The sequence below is a fragment of the Schistocerca gregaria genome, chromosome X (assembly GCF_023897955.1).
Source record: "Schistocerca gregaria isolate iqSchGreg1 chromosome X, iqSchGreg1.2, whole genome shotgun sequence".
In the NCBI taxonomy this organism is placed as follows: domain Eukaryota; kingdom Metazoa; phylum Arthropoda; class Insecta; order Orthoptera; family Acrididae; genus Schistocerca; species Schistocerca gregaria.
In genome coordinates, this window is record NC_064931.1 from 644,398,359 (window position 1) to 644,424,267 (window position 25,909).

The 25,909-nt window shown below is 45.2% G+C and overlaps 1 protein-coding gene across 2 annotated transcripts in view; it reads left to right on the plus strand.

Moving 5' to 3' along the window:
- LOC126298978 (gamma-tubulin complex component 3-like) overlaps positions 1–25,909 on the plus strand; it is a 218,439-nt gene that overhangs the window by 97,919 nt on the left and 94,611 nt on the right. For both annotated transcript variants that reach the window (XM_049990600.1, XM_049990601.1), the window contains exon 7: positions 1,946–2,131. In XM_049990600.1, the coding sequence (XP_049846557.1) occupies positions 1,946–2,131 (186 nt within the window). The remainder of the gene's footprint in view (positions 1–1,945; positions 2,132–25,909) is intronic.

Sequence of the window (25,909 nt, forward strand, 5' to 3'; positions counted from 1 at the left end):
TTCACATGCATGTAATTGTATATTCATACTTAACAATGCAGTTCATTTTATGTTTCCTGTAATCATTTTTGAAAGGTGCAGTGTGTATATAAAAACTATTGCAACTAGCATATGTTATGTAAGAAGTCAAAAAAACTTAATAAAATTGGTTTTTGACATAAAAAGGGTGTTTTGAATGGTACAGCTAGGGATGGAAGAGAGGATTTATAGCACCCCAGCCTATCTCGTTTTTTGTTATTCTGCTTGACCTTCTGCCACATTCAGCTAGATAGTAGAGAATCTACCATATTGTGAAAGGTAATGACCCAATACCACTACTTTGGAGTACTCTCAAAGTTACTTTTACATCTGAAGATTCCTCTCCATTGAGAACAAGATGCTGTGTTCTTCTTTCAAGAAACCCTTTAATCCAGTCACATACCTGGTCTGATATTCTGTATTCTTGTATTTTATAGATTAGAAGCTAGTACAGAACTGCATAAAATGCCTTTTGGAATTCAACAAAGATGGCATCAACTTTGGCACTGATATCTACTGCTTTTTGTGTCTCGTGGGCAAACAGGGTGAGCTGGGTTTCACACATTTGTTGTTTTTAGAACCCATGTCTATTCCTATAGGGAGTTTTTTGGTCTACATGAATGTCATAATACGTGAGCATAAAACATGTTCCAGCATTATATAGACTGGCTTCAGAGATAAAGGCCTGCAGTTTGGGTATCTGTTTGATGACCTTTCTTGAAAATGGAAATGACCTGCATTTTTTCCAATCATTAAGAATGTTTTGCTCCTCCAGCAACTTATGGTACACTGCTTATAGAAGATAAACAAATTCTTTCATTTACTCTAAATAGAATTGTACTGATATCCCACCAGGTTTAGTGACCTTACCTTTGTCGAGTGACTTCCAGTTCCTTTTCCATCCCATGGTAACTTAAGTCATTTTGACATTCATGTGGCAATTTAAAGGAGATAACGACAGTGTGATCTACCTCAGTGAAACAGTTTTGGAAAAAGATATTTAATATTTTGGCCTTATACATCATCCTCTGTTTGGATGCCATTATGATCAGTGTGTCTGGACAAATGGCATTGATATGTTTACATATTTAACTTATGACTGAAACTTCTTAGGATTTTCTATTAAGTCTGTAGATATCATTTCACTTTAGAATTGGTTGAAAGCTACACACATGGCTCTCCTTACACTAATTTTAGCTTCATTCAGTTTTTGTTTGTGTCTGATGATTTATCTATCTTTAAATTTGCAGTGAAGCTCTTTGCTTTTGTAGAAACTTTTTAACATCGCTGTTTAGCTGGTGGGTCTTTTCCATCCCCGACAACTTTTCTCAGCACATAGTTATCTAAATTGTATTGTACAATTCTCTTCAACTTTATCCATTGGTGCTCAACGATTTCAATGTTGGAGATGAAATTTTCATGGTGACCACTCAGGAAGCAAAAATCTGCCAGAGAGGAAAGCACAGAGCACTGTTTTATGCCCAAAACTGGCACACTACTAATAAATAATAGTAATTGGATTGAAAATTTTGTGAAAATTGATATTTAATAACTTCATGAAGTGATAGGTACATGCAGTTACTGTGGAAATTCAATTGATACTCACTCTGTTCCCTTATAGTTAACATCTCTCTCTCTGGCCAGATTGCTTACTGTGTCCTGCTGATGTTGTTATCATACATGATGTAAGTTAAGAGAACTTGGTTAATGCTTCAGTGACTCTTTGCTGACAACATTCACAAAAGTCAGAATTTTCTCCAGTTCAGAGACTTCAGAATGTTTCTCACACTGTGAACAACATTTAATGCAGTTTTTTTTTATTTTTGTTATTTGCATTGAAAAATGAAAGTTGTGACTTGCAGCTTAATTTTTAAAGTAAAATTTATGTAAATATAGAGGCATCAGACTGACAAGTCTCTTTCTGCAGGTGGACCTTGTTCCAGCAGTTAAGCAGCGAGTTCTCCATTTAGCAGAGGTTGGATGGCTGTACAATAAATTGAGACAATTTTGTGATTCCACAAGACCAGCTGGACGTATTAGCGAGAGTCTTGTAGTTGGCGTCCGCGATGAACTGACAGAGTACTACAGATTGATTGCAGTATTACGCTCCAAGGTATGTTACTTAGTGATTTATCATGATAAAGTACTATTTATCTACAGGAAGTAGATACTGAGACTGAAACTGTCATCTAACATATTTTGATAGTAAATGTGTTATGCTTTTTCAATAATTTCTCCTTGAGCAAAAGGTAATGTAATTCACTTTCCGTCTGCATTGACCCATAGCTGCACCAAACGTTCTGAAGGTGGCATTGTTACCTACTGGGTATTCTGATCAGAAGTAGCTTTCCTAACCAGCATTCAATACCAGCAAACCAATTATGACTTTACCTGATATTGCTCACACCATAGGCAACAGAGCTATGCATGGCTCTATTTAAAAGTAATGTCATGGAGTCTGCTTTCATGTCTAGCAGTTAGCTTGCTGCAAATAAGAACCTGAAACTATGATCCTGTAGTTAGTAGTCAATGCATTGTCTAGAACTGTGAATCAATAAAATAAACAGGTATATTACATAAAAGGTAAATGTATAATTAATAACAGGAGTTCTATTACAACATGTATAATTGATGTAGAGGACACCAGATAATTATGTTGATTAATATTTGTTCAAGAAGATAAATCTGAAATGTAGGGAAGTTGGTCCTATGATAACAAGTTACAATACTGTCAGAAAATAACCTTATTAAATGCAATAAAGTTGTATTGAGAGCATTATGAGAATGGGAACAGAATCCCCAAGCTAAATAGTCATCTAAGACCCTAAAAAAAAACTGAGTCTATTTAATGATCACAATACATAAAATATTCAGCAGCTCACAATAATTAAAAGATCGGTATGGCAGTTTTGCACAATAACACCCAAGGCATAACTAATACGATACAAATATATTTCAATAGAGATACACTATAAATATTCAGTCACACTCAGACCATTTACAATAACTATAAGTAAAGGTTTGTTTGTAAAGCATTCTTGCGAAATTGTGCCCATGTTAAATGACAAGAAAACTTCATTAAACAGTGTTTAAACAGTTATTTCTGTTTGCTTGGTAGAAGCAGTTTTTGTTCTTTTTCAAAGGTCGTTTCAGCTAACACAGGTGATTGACCACTTCTAAACTACACAGTAGTCTAATTTAAATAGCACTCTTGGCAAACACAGCAACATATTTGTTGCATAACTGCACAGATATGTCAAGGTATGAGGCACTGATACTGCATTCAGTTGCTGTGTTACTGAGGAGGATATGATGTCCTGACAAACATTTATATAATGAAAGGAAATATAAACATTACAAATTAATAAAATACATAAAGATACTTAGCTTTCAGGGATAATAGCTATAGTACAGTGCTATCATCTGAGATATCATATGTTGAACTCACATGAAGCACTTAAAAGTTGTTAGTTATACAATTCAGTGTGAAAGTATTTATTCAGGGTAAAATATAAAATTAAGTAGTATTTAATTTATTGAAAACATTATCATTTCATTGGATGCACCTAATTTTCCTCAGATCACATTTGTAAGAACCATATGTCAGACTCTCTTACACTCCTTGAATCATTGTGCACTGTCAGTTCTTCAGCTGAGTCAGTCCTGCCATCTAAGTTCTTCCTGATCTGTTTTATACCCATTCTAGTCATGTGCTGTACGCATTCTTACATGCACTGAGTAGCCATGGACCAGCTATGCCCCACCATGCTCTGGGGCTGCTGGCTACTGTTCAGCTGCATGACAAATTCACCTTATCTCATTCTAGTTCTAGGCAGCTGCACACCTAAATATGTGTAACATTATAAGATCAAACTAACTTTTGCTCCGTTTGGCTGCTTAAAATTTTTAAAACAGATTTTTTTCATCATCATTCACTTGGGTACTGATTTTGTCATAACCCAGAAGGGTTCAACTTTTAATATTGGTAGTGATAGACAATTTTCTACATTAAAACACTGAAGTAGATGAATCATTAAAAATATGGGAGTGACATCTCTAAATTTATTTGTAATCAGTCACTAAATACTCAATTTGTTAGTATAATGCATGTGGTGTTGAGAGAGAACATAATGTATTTGGACTACTCCACACGGGTCTTGATCCTTCTTCTAATCCACGTGCATCTTGATTTGTTTAGTCATAGTGTTAACCAGGCCTTGCACTGAGTCTTGTAACAACTGTATTTTAAGCAAAATAGGAAGATGCTGATATGCAGTCTGTTGTCTCAGTATCATGTAATGGAGGTATTCCTTTAATAATGAGTGACTGACTAAAACAGTCGTAATATAATGGAGTCAATATGTACATTGTACATTCTTAAATTTAACCTGTGAGCTCACATACATTTTCTTGGATTAAGTTTCAGTCTGACTTGTTGGAGACACTTAAGAACAGCCCTCGGTCGTCTTCTTAAGTGTTCATCAAATGTCTCTGAGAACACTACGTCATCTAAATAACAAAGACAAATATCCACTTCAGGTGCCTTAGAATATTATCCATTATCCATTCAAAAGTTGCTGGTGCATTACACAAACCAAACGGCATTACCTTAAACTCATACAGGCCCTCATGGGTGACGAATGCAGTTTTCTTACGATCAGCCTCATCTACTTTGATTTCTCAGTATCCCAAGTACATGTCCATGGTTGAGAAAAACTTAGCCCCCTTCAGACAATCTAGTGTGTCATCAATTAATGGCAGAGAGTCAATGCCCTTTTCAGTTACGTTATTAAGCTTCCTACAATCGACACAAAAGCGCCAACTGCCGTCTTCTTTCTTGATGAAAACCACTGGTGACGACCTTGAGCTCTGTGAAGGCTGAATGATGTCATTCTTCATTTTCTTTACCTCGTCGTGAATTATTTGACATTCCATTTCTGACACACGGTATGCTCTCTGGTTTATTGGTTGATGGTCTCCAGTGCTAGTGCTTCACCATTGATTTGTCTAATTACCTCTTCACTTGTGGATTGAAGCATTCAGAGAACTCTCGAAGAATGGCAAGTAGCTTCTTCTGTTGTTCCTTAGTGAGATCTTGTGATAGTTAAGCTAGAAGATCTTGTCTCGTACTGGTAGCGCCAATTTTGCCCACAGACTCTGCATGGGAGGTTTCTATGATGCTCAGCTGTTCGGCAAGTAATGACTCAGCATTTGCTATGCACATGCATCTTGGAAGGATCTGAACTATCCACAAATCACTGAATCCATTCTTAAATAAGATTACTGAGGCTGGTATGATCAAGTTATTCTTCAGTGGTATGCTTGTCTTACATTCCACTACAAGATCCATAGGTTGACGCATGGCATGACACATGACAGTTAGCTTTCCAGCGCTGACTGCAGGAATGATCACTTCATCCAGCACACACAGTATCTCACTCGGATGAGCATCTTCTAGTCCACAGTTTCTCATCTCGTCTAGCATAATCTTAGAGCGACCACAATCTATAATTGCCTGAGAAGGTTTCAAAAATTCCCATCCGAAAATGACATCGTGACTACGCTCTTGTAAGACTATGAATTCTAAGGGCTGTGTATGGCCACTTATACCCACAAAGATGACACATCTTCCTATTGGTTTTACATATTTCCCATTAGTCACCTTGAGCAGAGATTTTTTAATGTTGACGAATATGGTTTTGGCAGCGGTACTTCTCTGAAATGACTGAATATGATAAGCCAGAGTCCACAAGAGCTTGGCCTGGTTGGCCATCCATGAGGATACTGACGTAGTTTCCTATCATTTTTGTAGTGATCAAGGGTGGAGGATTTTTCTCTTCGGCGGCCTCGCCTCCCAGGAAGGTCGCACCCTTTAGTCTTCCAGGTTAAGGAAGCTAGGTGATGGACTGGAGCTTCTAAACAGTGATGAAGACCTTGATCAGCATGTTGGGGAGCGTCCTCTCAAGCAGCTAGCTTTCGGCAATGGTGGCCTACGTCATCTTGCACCCACATCTTCTTGTTCATCTTTGTCGTCCTGAAGTAGGTCTGTCGTTTTCTGCCTCAGGCGTCATCAAATTTCCGCCACTTTTTTTGACAATGGCACATGACATGTCCTGGTCGTCCACAGTGGAAACATACTTTGGATTCTTCAGATGTTAGTCTTCTTTGGTGCCCAAACAGGTTCCTCATGCGGCATTGTAGGAATGTAACTTCGCCTGGGTCTCTCTGCAACTAAGATTTTCTGCACCTTCTTGCTCTAAGGGATTTAAATACTCACTCTCACAGGAGATTAAATTTCATTTATAGCCCCCTCTCCCACCTATATGCTCTCCCCTTCTTCGATATCCAGTGTGGGTAAGAACTGATTCTACTGGCAGTCAAAACGGATGTCATAAAAATATTTTTTTTATTTTCATTTAAAATATTGGAAAGACTTTTTGCCCTTACTTTTTGGAACCTATAACCTGTTTCTAATTTCTTTTTTTTTTTAATTCCATGTCTTGAGCTAACTTCAATTCTACAACAAAATGTGCACAAGTTGAGCAACTATCAGTATGAGAATTTCCAAATTTCAGGCTGAAACATTCATAGAATATCTATTTACACTTTCAAAGTGATCAACCTAAAAACCTTTGTTCAACTCGAAAGGAATTTTACCTATCGTGCAATTTTTAAGGATTTAACTCGGGTGGAAGATGCTATTAAGCCATAGCATCTTCTACCCGAGTTAAATCCTTAAAAATGAGATGATCTGCATTCATACTTACGTATACCCTTCTTAATGTACTGTGTCGACTCTTTGTCACTTTCAGCAGCTTGCAAGCTTGACAAACTTGATTCTCATTAGGTAGTATGCCCTCCAGCATATATCTTTTTGCAATACATCTGAGTCTCTCTCTGGACACTCGTGGATAAAAGTATATGAAATAAATATAATCCGTTCAAACAATTATTTTCATTCTGCAATCTTTTTTTTTTAAGACTGTAAATAAAATCAGATTTACTTGCCACTTTTCTGAATGTTGAGCCACATAAAGGTATCTCTCAGCCTTCTTTTTCCCCCGTATAGTATGAGAATGAGACAAATCTTTGTTACTTTTATCATCTTCCTTCCCTCTGCTGCTTTTAGGCAAGTTCTCTCTCATGTATCCCAGTAACAAATTTTTCTGTTCAAATTTTGTGTTACTCATATGTGGGCTCTGTCTAAAACGAATAAGGCCATTCAGACTCAAACGTCCAGCTTTTCAAGTTGTTTCTGTTGTTGTTACAAAATGGTTACAGTCCACATACAGATCTCCATATGAAGGAGAAACTGTGTACTTGTTACTGTTTCAATGTTGATGGGTCCTGCTTTATCTTCCTTTTTTCACCCCTTGCACTATTTGAGATTATTCTGAATCTTCTAAAACCTTAATAATGATTGTCCAACAAGGATGTTGCACAACAGCTACTAATTTGTAGTAGAACAGTGATTGAACTTGAAAGAAAATTATGGGGAATATACACACTATCATCTAACAATCATTAAGAAATAGTTGGTTTATTTTCCAGGTTGTTGTGTGATGACTCACCAATACACACATGAAAATGAAAAGGGTGTTAAATCTAGCTCTTAAATTTTATGTTCAAAGTTTCAAATCTGCAATACAAAAGGAGGATTAGTTGAGCTTTGTGGAGTCTTACAAAATGGAGATGTTGAGTTTTGTGAAAATTGGCTGCATTCAGCCATATTTAACAACAGCAAATATTCAGTTTTTTCATATTTTCTGTTATTCATTGTGTTGGGCTTGTATTAAAGTACCAGACTCCATGAAAAATGCATATGTATAAAAGATGTAATTTTTTAGTTTTGTTAAAGTGATTCTCAGTTAGTATGGTGCACAGCCTGAGCACTGTTGTTGTTGTTGTTCTCTTCAGTCCTGGGACTGGTTCGATGCAGCTCTCCATGCTACTCTGTCCTTTGCAAGCTTCTTCATCTCCCAGTACCTACTGCAACCCACATCCTTCTGAATCTGCTTAGTGTATTCATCTCTTGGTCTCTCTTTACGATTTTTACCCTCCACGCTGCCCTCAATGCTAAATTTGTGACCCCTTGATGCCTCAGGACATGTCCTACCAGCGTGAGCACTATGTTACGTGATAATGAAAGTTCATCGGTATGAATTACTAAAGGTAACTTGCCTCCCCATCACCCCCTTGCATCATACCAAAACAGTAAGTTTTTCCACCTACATCTACACTACTGGCCATTAAAATCGCTACACCATGAAGACGACATGCTAAAGATGCGAAATTTAACTGACAGGAAGAAGATGCTGTGATATGCAAATGATTAGCTTTTCAGAGCTTTCACACAAGGCTGGCACCAGTGGCGACACCTACAACGTTCTGACATGAGGAAAGTTTCCGAGCGATTTTGTCATACACAAACAGCAGTTGACCGGCGTTGCTTGGTGAAACGTTGTTGTGATGCCTGGTGTAAGGAGGAGAAATGCGTACCATCACGTTTCAGACTTTGATAAAGGTCAGATTGTAGCCTATCGCAATTGCGGTTTATCGTATCGCGACACTGTTGCTCACGTTGGTCGAGATCCAATGACTGTTAGCAGAACATGGAATTGATGGGTTCAGGAGAGTAATACAGAACGCCATGCTGGATCCCAATGGCCTCATATCACTAGCAGTCGAGATGACAGGCATTTTATCTTCATGGCTGTAAGAAATCGTGCAGCCACGTCTCGATCCCTGAGCCAAAAGTTGGGGACATTAGCAAGACAACAACAATCTGCATGAACAGTTGGATGACGTTTGCAGCAGCATGGATTATCAGCTTGGAAACCATGGCTGAGGTTACCTTTGACGCTGCATCACAGAGAGGAGCGCCTGCGATGGTGTACTCAACGACAAACCTGGGTGCACGAATGGCAAAACATAATTTTTTGGATGAATCCAGGTTATGTTAACGGCATCATGGTGGTCGCATCCGCGTTTGGCGACATTGTGGTGAAAGGACACTGGAAGCGTGTATTCATCATTGCCATACTGGTGTATCACCCGGCATGATGGTATGGGGTGCCATTGGTTACACATCTCAGTCACCTTCAGGGGGCTCAGCATTTAGTTGCTGGGTATGGGCTTGGCGACCCCGGGGTTCCTGAGCTGGGTACTGGGAAGCACCACCAGTCCTCAGTACCGTAAGCTCTGAGTGTGCTTCAACGACCACCGTAAGGTGCGACGGTGGAAAGTTGTATGGCACAGCTTAACTGCCTGGGTCGAGAGGATGGTATAAACCTCTAAAAAAAAAATCAGTCTCAAGGTGTGCTGCGCGCTGAGGAGATGCATGGCTGTTGTGGTAGAACAGTTGCTAGTGGGCAACCTCTGGGGAACTTTCCACCCCCCGGTTCTATTAGGCTTACCCAGGCACACGGGGCTCTGTCTGACTGGACATTCCTTTCCCTAGCTGCTCATGGGACCACCATGAAAAGAAATACGAAAGGTTCGCAAGCACGAGTCTCTAAGAAAGGAAAGTTCAATGCCTTAAAGTATGATCCCCCCTCGTTCCCTTCCCTGTCCACACCAGGGGAGGAACGGCAGTCTAAATTACCTGATGAGACGTATTCTCCTCGATTTCTGGTTTACAACCTAGCAGATGGGGACTCAATTCTGGCCACAAAGCCTCAGTTTTTTGTGGAAAATTTAGAGGACAAGTTTGGAGAAGTTGAGGGCATGTCTAAAATGAGGTCTGGAGCAGTTCTCGTACAGGCATTGCTTGCTTCTGACAAGCTAGGTGATGTTGCAGTCTCCATTACGCCTCATAAGAGCCTCAATATGGTTCAGGGGCTTATTTTTCATCTTGACCTGTTGTTGCAGTCTGATGATGAGCTCCATGCAAATATGGAACGCCGCAGTGCACACTTTGTATGTGTCTTCAGGGGACCTAAAGATAGTAGGGTCACCACCAGCACTTTCATTTCGGCTTTTGAGTGTGACACCATGCCCGAAAAGGTCAAGGTGATGATATATCGATATGATGTTAAGCCTTATGTCCCTCCTTGCATGCGCTGCTTTAAGTGCTGGAGGTTTGGGCTTATGTCATAGAGATGTGACGCCAACCCTACCTGTCAGGGTTGTGGGTGTGCCTCCCACTCCAACGTCCCGTGTTTGCCGCCTCCTGTTTGTGTCAACTGCGTACAGAAACATTCACCTTTCTCATCAGACTGCGTGGTTTATCAAAAAGAATGGAAGATTGTATAATATAAGACCTTGGAGAGGCCCACTTACACAGATACCAAATGCAAGTACGACCGACTTCACCCTGTGCACATTTCATTGACGTATGCTGCAGCAGCTTCGATGTCGCTATCCCTGTTGATGAGCCCCCAAGCTCAGCCACTTTTTGTGGGCCTTCTAGCCCGTCCGTCTATTCCTGCTCCCTGGTTGTTTGGGGAACATCCTCTTCCATTGCTCCCCTGTTTTCAATATCGGGAGTAACAACCGCTCCTTCTTTGGGGACTTCAGTGCCCACCTCTGAGCTGAGAAGTGCCTGCCTCCTCCGGCTCCCCTCGTGCAGAAGGGATCTCTTGGTGCCCTCCCTTCCACGGTTACTGCCCCTCCAGATGTCAGCCAGTCGCTGAACAAGCCACCACCTTAGAGCCGTAGGGCTTGCAGGTATTCCTCGGTCCATGAGACTGGGTCAGAAAAGCCCACCCAGCCTGATAAACCAAAGGACAAACGGGACCCTACCAAAAAGAAGAAAAAGCAAAAGGAAAAGGACATAGAGACAGATAAGGAGATAACCACTGCACCTGAAGATGATGTGGAGCATCTAGTGTCCAGTCAGGAGCTATATGTTGCTCGACCCACAGCTCCTATGTAAGTTGATAAGGCTACTTCACAATTGGTGGCAGCGAGCACTTCTAAGGCATGACCTATCACCTCCAGGTTCTTAAATGTCTCCACAGTCAGATACAATTAACCTTCAATAGAATTGCTGTGATTTTTTCCACCACCTTGCTTAGTTGAAACAGCTTTTGTTCCGCTTCCCTTCCACTTGTCTGGCCCTACAGGAAACCTGGTTTCCTGTTCGGCGGATCCCATCCCTCTGTGGCTACCGGGGTTACTATAAGAACCGCATAGAATATGACAGGGTGACTGGCGGTGTCTGTGTGTATGTTCTTGCCACTGTTCCTAGTGCCCCAGTGCTACTTCACATGGCTCTCGAGGCTGTGGCTGTTAGCATCCAGGCAGGAATGGAGCTTACCATCTGTTCCTTCTACCTTCCCCTGGATGAGGTTGTCCGTCTTGCCAACCTAGCTGCCTTGTTCGCCCAGTTCTCCCCGCCATTGCTCCTTTTGGGAGACTTTAATGCCCACCACCCTTTATGGGGTGGGGCCCAGATCTCGGGCCAGGGTAGGAACGTTGAGGCCCTCTTGGCACAGCAGGACATTTGCCTCCTCAACAATGGTGCTCCCACACATTTTAGCTTGACTCGTGGCACATACTCGGCCATTGATCTCTCTCTTAGTAGCCTAGGACTTCTTCCATACCTCAGTTGGGGGGTCCACGAAGACCTCTGTGGTAGCGAACACTTCCCTATCCTGGTTCCTGTTCTTCAATCCCAACCCCCTGACCAGCTGCCATGATGGTCTCTTCGTGGAGCTGATAGGGCAGATTACACCTGAGCTACTATGGCCATTGCTCTGCTTCCTGGTGACATTTCTTTGACAGTGGACGAGGTCACTATGGCCATTGTTTCTGCTGCCAAGGAAACTGTCCCCTGTTCTTCAAGTACCCTAAGGCGTAAGTCAGTCCCTTGGTGGACACCAGAGATTGCAGAAGCTATCCAGGACCGCCGGTGAGCCCTGCAACAACATCGGCATCATCCTTCCCTAGAGAATCTGGTTGCCTTTAAACGGCTGTGGGCCCGGGCTCGGCGGTTAATCCAACGCGGCAAACAGGACTGCTGGGAACAATATGTTGCCAACATAGGTTCTTGCACCACCCCATCTCAGGTGTGGTCACAGGTTCGACGCATTTTTGGCTTTCGCCCTCAAGCATCTGTACCTTGCCTCTCTCTTCGGGGTACACTTTGTACTGACCCAAACGCCATCGCTGAACATCTGGCCGAGTACTTCACTTGGTGTTTCGTGACAGCTGGCTACAGCGCAGAATTTCACACCATTAAAGAGCAGGCTGGGCGTACACGGTTGTCATTTCGCACCCACCATTGGGAATGACACAATTCCCTGTTTAGTGAATGGGAGTTCCAAAGTGCCCTTACAGCTTGCCCCAATACCTCTGCAGGTCCAGACTGCATTCACAACCAGTTTCTTCACCATCTCTCAGCACACTGTCAGGGTGAATTACTCACACGGTTTAACCGCATCTGGGCGGAGGACGTTTTTCCAACTCCCAACTCGTTGGCAGGATAGCGTTAGCAGCCCAGTGCTGAGACCTGGTGCTGATCCGCTGGTGGTTGATAGCTATCGCCCTGTCAGCCTTACCAACGTTATGTGCAAACTCCTGGAATGGATGGTGAGTCAGCGGCTTATGTGGATCCTTGAAGCTTGGAGCCTCCTAGCCCAGCAACAGGGGGGTGGGGGGGGGGGGGCCTTCTGTCAGGGCCACTCAGCGATCGACAATTTAATCTCGCTAGAGTCGGCTATTCATACAGCTTTTACTCGGCGAGAACATCTAGTTGCTGTTTCCTTTGATCTTCAAAAGGCGTACGATACCACCTGGTGCCATCATATCCTTGCTACGCTGCATGAATGGGGCTTATAGGGTCCACTTCAGATTTTTCAATGGAATTTCCTGTCCAGTCGCTCCTTTCGGGTTTCAGTTGGCACTCACTTTACCTCTGTTTATATTCAGGAGAACGGTGTCCCACAGGGCTCGGTTCTCAGTGTTCCCTTCTTTTTGGTGGCAATTAATGGTCTTGCAGCTGCGGTGGGCTGATCGGTTTGTTCCTCTCTATATGCCAATGACTTTCTTTATTAAAGTTCCCAAAGCATCAGTGTCGCTGAATGGTGGCCTTTTGGGAGCTATCTGTAAGGCACATTTTTGGGCATCCAAGCATGGTTTCCAGTTCTCAGCCTCTAAGATCGGAGTGATGCATTTTTGTCGTCATCGAACAGTCCACCTCCATCCAGAGCTCCACCTTGCCAGTGAACTCCTTCATATTGATGACACGCATCGCTTTATTGGCATGCTGTTTGATGCTCAGCTCACTTGGACACCTCATCTTCGTCAGCTTAAACAATGGTGCTGGCGGCACCTGAACATGCTTCACTGCCTCAGCCACACCATTTGGGGGGGCTGCACGAACAACTCTCCTACAGCTCTATAAGGCCTTAGTCCAGTCCCATAGTCCCATCTCGACTACGGGAGCATGGTGTATGACTCAACAGCACCTTCAACGTTGACGCCACAATGGAGAATCGGTTCGAGGATCTGCAGACTGGCGACAGGTGCACTAGTCCGGTGACTAGCCTTCGGCACTAGTCCCGTGACTAGCCTTCTTGTAGAAGCTGGAATCCCTCTCCTAAGATTCCACCGACAACAGTTGCTTGCGTCATACATCGCCCGCGTCGATGCCTTGCCCGACCACTCAACCGCAGGCTCCTTTTTCCGTCTTCTGCACTCCCCTCCCCACAACGGCGACTTAGGTCGGGTATCCCGATCGCGGTCCGCGTTTGTTCCCTTCTCTCATCACTTGAGTCCTTTCCCCTTCCTCCATCACTCTGGCGCTCTTCTTCTACCCCTCCTTGGTCCTTCCCTTACTTGCGGCTTTGCTTGGATTTGTCCTGCAAATCCAAGTCCTCCGTTCCACCTGCCATTCTTCGCCAAGAATTCATGGCTCTTCTTGCCTCGTTCCGCAATGCAGATGTAGTCTACACCAATGGTTCTGTGGTCGATGGAGGCACTATGTTTGCTTTCATCCACGGTGCCTATGCTGAGCAGCATTCCCTGCCTTCTGGGAGCAGTGTTTTCACTGCGGAGCTGATTGCTCTTTATCTTGCACTTGCTCACCTTTCCTCCTGCACTAGGGAGTCATTTATTATATTCAGTGACTCCCTGAGTGGATTGCAAGCACTCGGCCAGTGTTTTTCTCGGGACTCTTTGGTGTGCGGTATTCAAGATGCTGTGTTTGCTCTCGCCGAGTGTGGTTGTTCAGCAACATTTGTGTGGACCCCGGGCCACATCGGTATTCCAGGAAACAAACGTGTCGATCGGTTGGCAAAGCAGGCCACCACTTGGGCACTCCTGGAGCTTGGTCTCGTGGAAAGAGACTTTCGGTCAGCCCTACATCACAAGGTCCACATTGTCTGGAGCTCTGAATGGTCTGTTTTGAACATGCCAAATAGGATCCACATGGTAAAGTCGTTCATGGCCATATGGAACTCATCCTTGAGGAGTACGTGTAGGGACTCATTTGTTCTCTACCGTCTCTGAACTGGACATACGCGGTTAACCCACAGCTATCTCCTTCGCCGTGAGAACCTGCCGAAGTGTTGCTGTGATGCAGGGCTGACAGTTGTCCATCTTCTGATGGTCTGTCCCAGCTACACTTCCTTTAATTCTAGGTGATGATGCCTCTATAGCTGACTCAGTTTTTCGTTTTATCCGTGCAGCTCGGTTTTACCACTCACTCTAGTGTGGGCGCCCTCGCATGATTTCTCAGGCTACACCCACTCCAGCGACTTTTGTGATGTGGATACCATAATTGTGTCTTTTATGGTAACAAGTTGTGTTGGTACCTCTATCAACACTTTCCGGCTGGAGGTTCTTCGTTTGTAGTTGAGTGGTTGACCTTTTACCTTATTCATCAACCACTGTCGTCTGTTTTACTCTAGTCAACTATTTGCTCTGCTCCTTTTAAGTGTCCTCTATTTTGTGTTATTGCGGTGTTCGTTTTAGGTCTGTACCCTTTGGTGTTCCCTCCGTCTGGGTGCAGAGGTTGCACTTTTACTGTATAGGCCATTTACAAGTATGTCTGTTTGGAACAGGGGACTGATGACCTCAATGTTTAGCCCCCATCGAACCCCATAACCAACCAGCCAACGTCCTGGTCACCTCTTGTTCGCACTGACGGCTTTTTGAACAGTGGATGTTACATTTCAGAGGTGTTATGACCCTTGGCTCTACTTTTCATTTGATCCCTGCGAAACCCTACATTTCAGTAGGCTAATGCACGACCGCATGTTGTAGGTCCTGTACGGGCCTTTATGGATACAGAAAATGTTTGACTGCTGCCCTGGCCAGCAGATTCTCCAGATCTCTCGCCAATTTCAAAGTCTGGTCAATAGTGGCCGAGCAAGTGGCTCGTCCCAATACGCCAGTCACTGCTCTTGATGAACTGTGGTATCGTGTTGAAGCTGCATGGGCAGCTGTACCTGTACACGCCATCCATTGACTCAATGCCCAGGTGCATCAAGGCTGTTATTAAGGCCAGAAGTCGTTGTTCTGGGTACTGATTTCTCAGGATCTATGCACCCAAATTGAGTGAAAATGTAATCACATGTCAGTTACTAGTATAAGATATTTGTCCAATGAATACCCGTTTATCATCTGAATTTCTTCTTGGTGTAGCAATTTTAATGGCCAGTAGTGTACATATGGTACTGTCTTTTCAGGCCACTATGCAGCACTTGGCAGAGGGTTCCTTGTACCATACCTAGTAATCCCCCTTCCTGCTCCACTCTAAACATGGATCATGGGGGGAAAAAACTCTCTGTATGCCTCTGTAAGAGACCTAATTTCTCTTTCTAGTCTTTGTTGTACTTACAAGAAATGTGTGTTGGTGGCAGTAAAATCATTCTTGCCCAAGAGTCCATTCTATAAATGAGACTGTAGTCTTCCCTCCAGGGATATCCATTTGAGTTAATGAAGCATTTCCATAATACTTTCATGTTGATCAAATCTACTGGTCAGACAAAATTTACCCCCCCACCAGGGGGTCCACAACTCTTTTGTGGATACATGCGTAGCGAGCACGGGACCCCGAGCTAATGTGGCCTTCCTTCCTTTCCGGGCTACGTACCTTCCCTCTTCACATCCTTCCCCATTCCCCCCTTCCTCCCCTTCCCCCCTTCCTCCCCTTCCTCCCCTTCCTCCCCTTCCCCCCTTCCCCCCTTCCCCCCTTCCCCCCTTCCCCCTTCCCCCCCTTCCCCCTTCCCCCCCTTCCCCCCCTTCCCCCCCTTCCCCCCCTTCCCCCCTTCCCCCTTCCCCCCCTTCCCTGCTTCCCCCCTTCCCCGCTTCCTCCCCTTCCCCGCTTCCTCCCCTTCCCCGCTTCCTCCCCTTCCCCGCTTCCTCCCCTTCCCCGCTTCCTCCCCTTCCCCGCTTCCTCCCCTTCCCCGCTTCCTCCCCTTCCCCGCTTCTTCCCCTTCCCCGCTTCTTCCCCTTCCCCGCTTCTTCCCCTTCCCCCCTTCTTCCCCTTCCCCCCTTCCTCCCCTTCCTCCCCTTCCCCCCTTCCCCCCTTCCTCCCATTCCTCCCCTTCCCCCCTTCCCCCCTTCCCCCCTTCCTCCCCTTCCTCCCCTTCCTCCCCTTCCTCCCCTTCCTCCCCTTCCTCCCCTTCCCCCCCTTCCCCCCTTCCCCCCTTCCTCCCCTTCCCCCCTTCCTCCCCTTCCTCCCCTTCCTCCCCTTCCTCCCCTTCCCCCCCTTCCCCCCTTCCTCCCCTTCCCCCCCTTCCTCCCCTTCCTCCCCTTCCCCCCCTTCCTCCCCTTCCTCCCCTTCCTCCCCTTCCTCCCCTTCCTCCCCTTCCTCCCCTTCCTCCCCTTCCTCCCCTTCCTCCCCTTCCTCCCCTTCCTCCCCTTCCTCCCCTTCCTCCCCTTCCCCCCTTCCTCCCCTTCCCCCCCTTCCTCCCCTTCCCCCCCTTCCTCCCCTTCCCCCCCTTCCTCCCCTTCCCCCCTTCCCCCCTTCCCCCCCTTCCTCCCCTTCCCCCCTTCCCCCCCATTCCCCCCTTCCGCCCCCATTCCCCCCTTCCGCCCCCATTCCCCCCTTCCGCCCCCATTCCCCCCTTCCGCCCCCATTCCCCCCTTCCGCCCCCATTCCCCCCTTCCGCCCCCATTCCCCCCTTCCGCCCCCATTCCCCCCTTCCGCCCCCATTCCCCCCTTCCGCCCCCATTCCCCCCTTCCGCCCCCATTCCCCCCTTCCGCCCCCATTCCCCCATTCCGCCCCCCTTCCCACCTACCACCCCCCTTTCCCCCTACCAACCCCCTTCCCCCCTACCACCCCCCTACCGCCTACCACCCCCCTACCACCTACCACCCCCCTTCCCCCTTCCACCCCACTTCCCTCTTCCACCCCCCTTCCACCCCCCTTCCCCCCCCCCCCCCCGGGTGTATGTTTTGTGCCTACGTCCACAGATGGACGCTCGAAAATCTAACACATTCTTTGTTTTCTCTGCTTGCAAGTCTTCATCATTCCTTTGTCCTTCTCTTTTCCTTACCTCTTCTTATTGCCGTCTTCTCAGCTGCGGCGTTTGAGTCCTCTTTTCTTTTCGTTTCCCTTTGGTTTTTCCATTTCTGTTTTTTCCTCCCTGTGCATGTCTGAAGGGCAACCCGCGTAGTCGGCGGCCGGGTAATGCGTAATTCCCTGCCCCAGGTAGACAGGTAGGACACGTACGTACCCCCTGGTAACGGCCAGGCCCAGGGAGGGGTGATTACCCGAGCTGATACCTTCCAAAAGTGCCAATTGGTCCCTCCGTCCATTTCTCGGGAGGTGTGACCTTAGGTGTGAACGTTCACCTAAGGTGGGAGTGCCCTCAGCGAGGGCCTGCACAAGGAAGGATCGCGCCATCGGAGACGCCGGTAATCATGGGGGATACTTCTGCAATGGTTTCCTCATCTTCTACGTCTGCTTACAAGCGTAAGTTCAATGAGTCTCAGCCACAGACAGTCCTTCCAACGTTGCCACAGTTCCTTGTTGTTTCTCAGTCTGACGAAGGTCACGACTTCTCCACGGTCAACCCTTTCATTATTCAGAAAGGTGTCGACGCAATTTCAGGTCCTATAAAGTCTTGTTTCAGATTACGAAATGGCACCTTGGTGTTAGAAGCAGTCAGTGCCCTCCAGGCACAAAAATTGCTGCGTACTTCACTGCTACACACCTTCCCTGACCGGGTGGAAGCGCACCGCACTTTAAATTCCTCACGTGGGGTCATTTATACACACTCCCTCGACGGATTGTCTGACAAGCAAATTTAACAGTACCTGTCTGACCAGGGAATAACGGCTGTTCATAGTTATGAAAAGGGTTGACACGAACATCATTCCAACCCTTACTGTCTTCTTGACATCCCAAACTCTACGCGTTGCTATCGGTGTCAGCAGTGCAATCACACCAGCCAGTCCTGTTCCAATCCGGCCAAATGTGTTATGTGTGGCAAGGATTCCCATGAGGGTGCTTGTCCGCCTCCATCCCCTCGTTGCATCAACTGTATGTGTGACCACGCTGCTTCCTCTAGAGGTTGCCCCATTTTTAAAGATGAAAAGCTCATTCAGAAAATCAGAGTGAAGGGAAAGGTGTCGACCTTCGCTGCTCGAATATTATTCGCCAGTCGAAAGCCCACTGTGCCTCGGATAGGAAAATACAGCACTGTCCTTGCCTCTCCTCGGCCAACAAAGGAGGTGCCCACGTAGACTTGTGATCTCATCTTTAGTGCCACGGTCATCAGATCGGCCCCGCGCAAAGATCGCCCGTTCAACCTCTCCACTTCTGCCTCTCACTCTATGTGCCTCACCCTTTATCGGGTTCTGCCAAATCTCGATCCCAAAAGTCAGACACCAAGACTTCCAAAAAAGAGCATACTAGTGAATATTTTTTACGTACCCCAACTTCACAACCATTGGTTCCAAAATTTGTTCAAATGGCTCTGAGCATTATGGGACTCAACATCTATGGTCATCAGTCCCCTAGAACTTAGAACTACTTAAACCTAACTAACCTAAGGACATCACACAACACCCAGTACCATCGGTTCCTCCTTCATCTAAACATCACGTTTCTAAGAACGCTAATAAGAAACCCAGTTCCTCTCCTTCTCCGCCAAGGCTTGTCTCATCTACAGCACCACCTGGTGGTAACTGCCCTCGGCCATCTTCTGTGTCGCCGAGGCGCACTGTTGGCGGCCGATTGCTGGTGGCAAGAGCTGCTCCTGAACAACCTATGGATCAGGATCTTCTGCCTTTGGCTGAATGTCGTTCCACGCTGTTGGTCGGAAGCTCTGAGCAGTCGTTGAGTTGACGGCAACCTTGGTCACTTTCCTCCATTTTCTGTTCACCCTATGTCCATTATCCACTGGAATATCCGTGGCATTCGAGCCAGTCAGAATGAATTGTCGATCCTCTTGCGATCCTACTCGCCGGTCATCTTCTGTCTTCAGGAAACAAAGCTGCGTCCCCACGACCGCTTTGTTTTCCCCCATTTTCAGTTCGTCCAATATGATCTCCCCTCTGTTGAAGGCACTCCAGCACATAGAGGACTTAAGATTCTTCTCCATGATACTCTCCATTATCACCCAATCTCCTTAAAAACTTCCTTCCTAGCTGTCGCTGTCCGTTTTTCCCTTTCTGGATACACCTTCTCTCTTTGTAGTGTACACATTCCATCGTCCACACCAATGGCACGAGCTGATCTCCTTAATCTTCTTGGTCAGCTTCCACCCCCCCCTCCCCCCCCCATTTCCTGGTAGGGGACTTCAATGCCCACCACCCGCTTTGGGGATCTCCACATCATTGTCCGCGTGGCTCACTATTGATAGACAACTTCCACCAAGCAGATCTTGTCTTTGCCTCAACACTGGGGACCCTACATTTTTGTCTGCCTCCACGACAAATTTCTCTCATTTGGGCCTTTCGGTCGGTACTGCTCCGCTAGATCGGCGCTTCGAATGGTTCGCCCTTGATGATACACAATCGAGTGACCACTTTCCATGTGTCCTTAGACTGCAGCCTCTACTGCCATATATGCGCCCGCAACGCTGGAAGTTTGCCCAAGGCAATTGGACACTTTTTTCGTCTCTAGCGATATTCGATGACAGTCACTTTCCTAGCGTTGACGATGAGATCACACATATTACAGACATTATTCTTACAGCTGCGGAATGTTCAATACCACGCACCTCCGAATTGCCCCTTCGCCCCCCCCCCCCCCCCCTCCCCAGTTCCTTGGTGGAACGAGGCATGCCGTGACGCAATACATGAGCGGCAACGTGCTCTTCGCGTTTTCCGCCACCATCCTACTTTGGCCAACTGTATCCGCTATAAGGAGTTCCGTGCGCGATGCCGTCGCATCGTCCATGATAGCAAGAAGGCAAGCTGGGACTTCTTACTTTACTAGCTCATTTAACACCTTCACTCCCTTCTCGGAAATTTCGAGTCGGATTCGACGGTTATCTGGCGCACCTAGTTTTTCCCCGGTCTCTGTGCTCACTGTCGTGCATGATAAATTAGTGGACCCCGTCGAAGTTTCTAACTCACTGGGTCAACACTTTGCTGAGATTTCGAGCTCTTCAAATTACCCACTAGCGTTTCTCCCGAAGAAACGTGCAACTGAAGTGCAACCTCTTGCCTTCTCTTCTCAAAATCGCGAAAGCTATAATACTGTTTTCTCCATGCGGGTACTCCAACATGCACTCTCTTCTTTTCGCTCCTCCGCCCCAGGACCGCATGGTATCCACATCAAAATGTTGCTGCATTTATCAACCCATAGTCTGCGTTACCTCCTTTGCCTTTATAATCGAATTTGGACCGACAGTACTTTTCCCAGACGATGGCAGGGAGCTATTGTGGTTCCTGTTCCGAAACCTGGAAAGCACAAACATCTCCCCTCTAGCTATCACACCAGTTCTTTCACGAGTAGTGTATATAAGTTTTTGGAGTGTATGGTGAATTGCCGTTTAGCTTGGTGGCTGGAGTCCCACAGTCTTTTACACCTGCCCAGTGCGGTTTCCGACAGCATCATTCTGCAGTTGACCATCTTGTTGCTCTCTCCACTTATATCATGAAAAATTTTCTCCGGAAACGCCGAACAGTAGCAATATTTTTTGATCTGGAGAGAGCGTATGATACCTGTTGGAGGACAGGCATTCTCCGCACACTGTCCTCTTGGGGCTTTCAAGGTCGGCTGCCCCTTTTTCTTCGCTAATTTATGGCAGAGCGCACATTTAGAGTGTGGGTGAGCACTACTCTCTCCCGTACTTTCTCCCAAGAAAACGGGGTACCCCAGGGCTCCATGCTAAGTGTTATACTGTTTGCCATTGCCATAAATCCAATTATGGACTGTATCCTTCCCAATGTCTCGGGCTCCCTCGTTGTGGGCGATTTTGCAATCTTCTACAGCTCTCAACAGACCAGTCTTCTTGAACGACGTCTTCAAAGATGTCTTGATCGCCTCCACTCTTGGAGCATAGCAACAGGCTTCCGCATTACTAGCCCAGCGGCTAGTCGGGAGAGCAGATTTGATCAGGTGTTCCCTTAGCCGTTCGCACTGTGGCTTTATATGTAAGAATGCTGTGCGAGAAGAGAAGGCCCCAGTTCTCTCCAGACGCTGATTAGTGCACCACCTGTGCCGCGAGTCACGTCGCATCGGTATCGTTGATATAAACAGTCTCAGATGCAGTAATAAGTTACTCGGGATACGCGTAACCATGAAATCGTTTTTGGGTGAAGTGTTAATTTTGGGATGACGTTAATGATCTGTCTTTAGTTTGCGTATGTCGTATTTTCACGTGCCGCCGCAGGACAGACATTCTACCGTTATTAGCGTGGCGTTTGATGAACATTATCATCAAATTATGGCGAGCATTCACTTAAACATTTAATTTGAACAATTATATTTGCATCTGTGACTTTCAGAATATAGTGAACACTTGAGAGAGAATTGTTTTTGATTATGAATCCCAGACAATCTCCTAATTCCTCAGAGCTATAAGTTGTAGCTATAAATGCATTTCTCAGACAAAGTGGGCACTAGGAATTCTAATTACAGGCTTCATGTTTTGCTAATCACTTTCTGGTTGCCAATATTGTAGTTAGAGAGCCAATGTTGAGAATGGCAAACAACAGCATTAAACAAATGATAGGGACATTTAACAGTTATTCCACCCACTGCCCCACACTGGGTACAAAGGTTCTTCAGAGGTTGCCAGAGTTCTTCCAAAATGTAACATCGTGAGAGGTAATAGAATGAAAGTAAGCAAAGTAAACAAGTCTTCAAGTTTGTATCCGCCCATGAACATCATTTCTATATTGAAGATAGCAGCATTCACTTTTTTTCCCAAGATCTTGGGTGTGGTACTTTGAAGTAAGTCTCCCATGTACCTTAAGCCCCAGGAATTTAAAATAATTGACTTCAACTGACTGATTTTGGTTTTACAAGACTTGGGTGTCGCAAACCATTTGCGCTGTGTTGAGCTGCACTTGAGCTGATAACTTGTTCTCATAGAGCCAAGTGCTGATGATAAAGGCTACCCTATTAGTGACATCATTGATATTATATTCAAGGTCTTTGCTAATAACATTTTTCATCCGCAAAGAGAACAAATTTTTGTCATGTCCTATTTACAATGGCAGAGCATTGATTGATATCAAGATAAGCTATTGACTCAGAAGAAAGCCCTGTGGAAAATCCATCTGTGCCCTGAAGCGAAAGGTCAGCTCCTCTCTTGTTTAAGTCAGATCTGGTTTGATGGACAGTACCCCATGACTTTGAAGGAGGCAATATTAATTCCATTCTGGAAACCAGGCAAGGGTCATAGCACCCCTAACAGTTATCAGAGTGTCACCCTTACAGTTGTATGTGTAATACTGTTGAACACATGGTCAACCACCACCTCGTCTGTCTGCTTGAGTCCCGAGGTCACCTGAGCCACTCTAGTGCAGTTTCTTACGCTACCGTTCCACTCTTGACAACTTAATTCTACTGGAGATGGCAATAAATGAGTCCTCCTTACGCCAAAACCATTTGACACCTCTTGGAGATACAGCATCCTTCGTCTACTTCATAAATAGGAACTACGTGGACTCCTGCCACTTCTGATCAAATGCTTTCTCAAGGACTGGAGTTTTCGTTATCGCATTGGTGATGCCATGTCTGATTGCTTTGTTCAGGAGAATGGTGTGCCCTAGGCAGTGTCCTCAGTGTCACATTGTTTGCTATTGCTTTCAGTGGCATTTCCTCTGCAGTCAGGAATCCTGTCAAATGCTCTTTGTTTGTTGATGACTTTTCAATCTTCTAATCTTCCTCTGATGTTACGATGACAAGGCAGCTACAGCTGGCCATTAGGAGGCTGGAAACCTGGGCCAAGACAAATGGTTTTGGTTCTCAGCTTAAAAGGCTGTATGTGTCAATTTTAATTGTGCTGGTCGGAGTTTTACCCAACCAGAGCTTAAAATGTGGGACCGTATTTTATGTTTTCAAGACACTGTGCACTTTTTGGGTTTATTATTTGACATGAAATTAACATTGCTCTCTCACCTGAAAGACCTATGAACAAAGGGCTTCCGGTTGTTGAACATTTTGAAATGCTTAAAAACATGGGGAGCTGACAGGTCCCAGCTCTGCATTTATATAAGACATTTGTTTGATGATGCCTACACTATGGCAGCATGGTCTACAGATGAGCCCGCCCTTCCTACCTCTGGATGTTAGATGCTGTCCACCATGAGGGCATTCGGATATTGACTGGAGCCTTTCGGACCAGCCCAGTTCAAAGTTTGTGTGCAGAGTCTGGTGAACCACCCCTCTGGATTTGGCAACATATCCTTTTGGCTCAACAGGCACTGAAAATCTCAGCATCACCTCAGTCATTAGCATTTAATTCAGTGATCCAACCCAACTTCGAATGACTGTTCAGGAATCGGCCCCAACAAACCCAGCCATTAGGTATATGTGCTACAGAGTATCTCATGTGGGGATAGACTTCATCCCCATCCATGAGATTTCATGTTGACTTTTCATCGTGGCACTGATGACCATGATGTCGAGTTAACCCTCAACTAAATCGTCGTCACCACCACCACCACCACCACCACCACCACCACCACCACCACAGGTGAGACATAGGTGCACTTCAGTGTTTGATCCTGTCTCCCCTGCTGGAAGACATGGGTTTGGTGATTTGGAGGGTATTGTGGCTGCTACATGATGGTGCTCCAGCTCACTGTTCTCTAGAGTGTGGATCTGAAACACTAGTACACACAAAACATTCTGACTTGTCTTTGTGCTTTCAGTCAATGAAACCTACATTGTCAAAGAGCTTTTATCTCCATTTTCAAGTGAGTGCATATCCACCCGTACATCCATACAACTTTTTTGATGCAGTCTCATGTTACTAACTGCAAACTGGGGCAGCAATTACTGGTTTTTGTAATATAGATGAAATGCTACGTCCAGTTTGCAGTTGGTAGCATGGGACTGCATTAGGAAATATCTTGTTCCATAATCAAGCATAACTACATATTGTTACTGTTGTATTCATCAAATAAGTTTGGCACCCCCTCCGCCTTAGTTGCTGTAACGATATAGCATGCTTGCACACAACAGATGTCTTTTCTCCGTTTGAATTTAGGCTACGGCAAAAATAATGTTGGCAACACAGTGAGTAACAATTAACAATTATTTATGAGTTCTGTTCAAAAAATTCCAGAGCATTCGTAATTTCATGCCAATGGTGTGTTGGAGTGAAATACAGGTTAGCATCCCTGCACACACCTGTGTTCAGTGTGTAACTGTCAGAAGTTTCATCATTACATGTCTGTTACTAATTGATCAGTGTTGTATGGAGTAGAACATTGTCATCTCGAAGTTCGCAAACAGTGTGATACAGAGGTAGATGAGCAACATCTCTGCATTAACTGGAGAAAATCTTCTTTACAGAGACATACCAAATGATGGAGGAATCCTACAGTGATCAATGCTTAAGCCATATCAGTGTTAGAAATGGTTCACCTGGTTTAAAAATGGCCAGATGGAAGTTAAAAATGGCCTTCATTCAGGACGCCCTTTGACATACAGTGATGCTGATGTCAGGAACATCAACGAAATTGTGTGAGTCAATCGAAAATGGACAGTCCGAGAGGTTCCAGAAGAATCCAACATTTCAGTTGCATCATGTCATGAAATCCTGAGACAGCATTTTGTAATTCATCATGTTGCCACCAAGTTCATCCAACAGCTCCCAAGTCAAGACCAGAAAGACCTTCACCTTACAATCTTTGAAGAGCTTTTGAATTGGGCAAATGAGAACGATATGTTCCTTAAGGGAAGGTTTACTATATTTGGCCTGAAAAAAGCACGTTCTTTGATAATTGTTTTCTCGGTATGTGTTGTAGATATCAATGTCAAATTTGGTCAAAATGTTTATTGATATTTCCTCTACAAACTGGAATTTTTTCGACCGGAAATGTCAAAGAGCAAAGGCGGAAGTGCCATCGGAATGAAACGAAATTTTGATGTAGACTTCCACACGTGGTATGTCACATGTCAGCCGGCTCGTCTGAAATCAAAATTGAGTTGACGTTAGCAAAGTATATGAGATTCTTTAGGAGTTGTACCTCACTTAAATTCTTTGGACCATAGGAAACAAAATGGCGGCCATTTGAATAAAATAGTGTTTCATTAATAGATTTTTTGACTTCGTTGGGGAAGTAAAAATATTTATAGTTGATGGATTGGAATAAAAGTGGTAAAACTCCTAGACTATTTAGTTAGCTTTGTTGGATGCAAAGAATCTCGCCAATTGGTTCAGTAGATTTGAAGTTACCATACTGTGCAATAAAAAAAAGTCATTTGGAGAAAAACGCGTTTGTAGTTTTGACTTCATGTAAATGCAATATTATGCTATGTACATTCAATCTATTCCTCGTCCATAAACTAGTCCTTCCTCT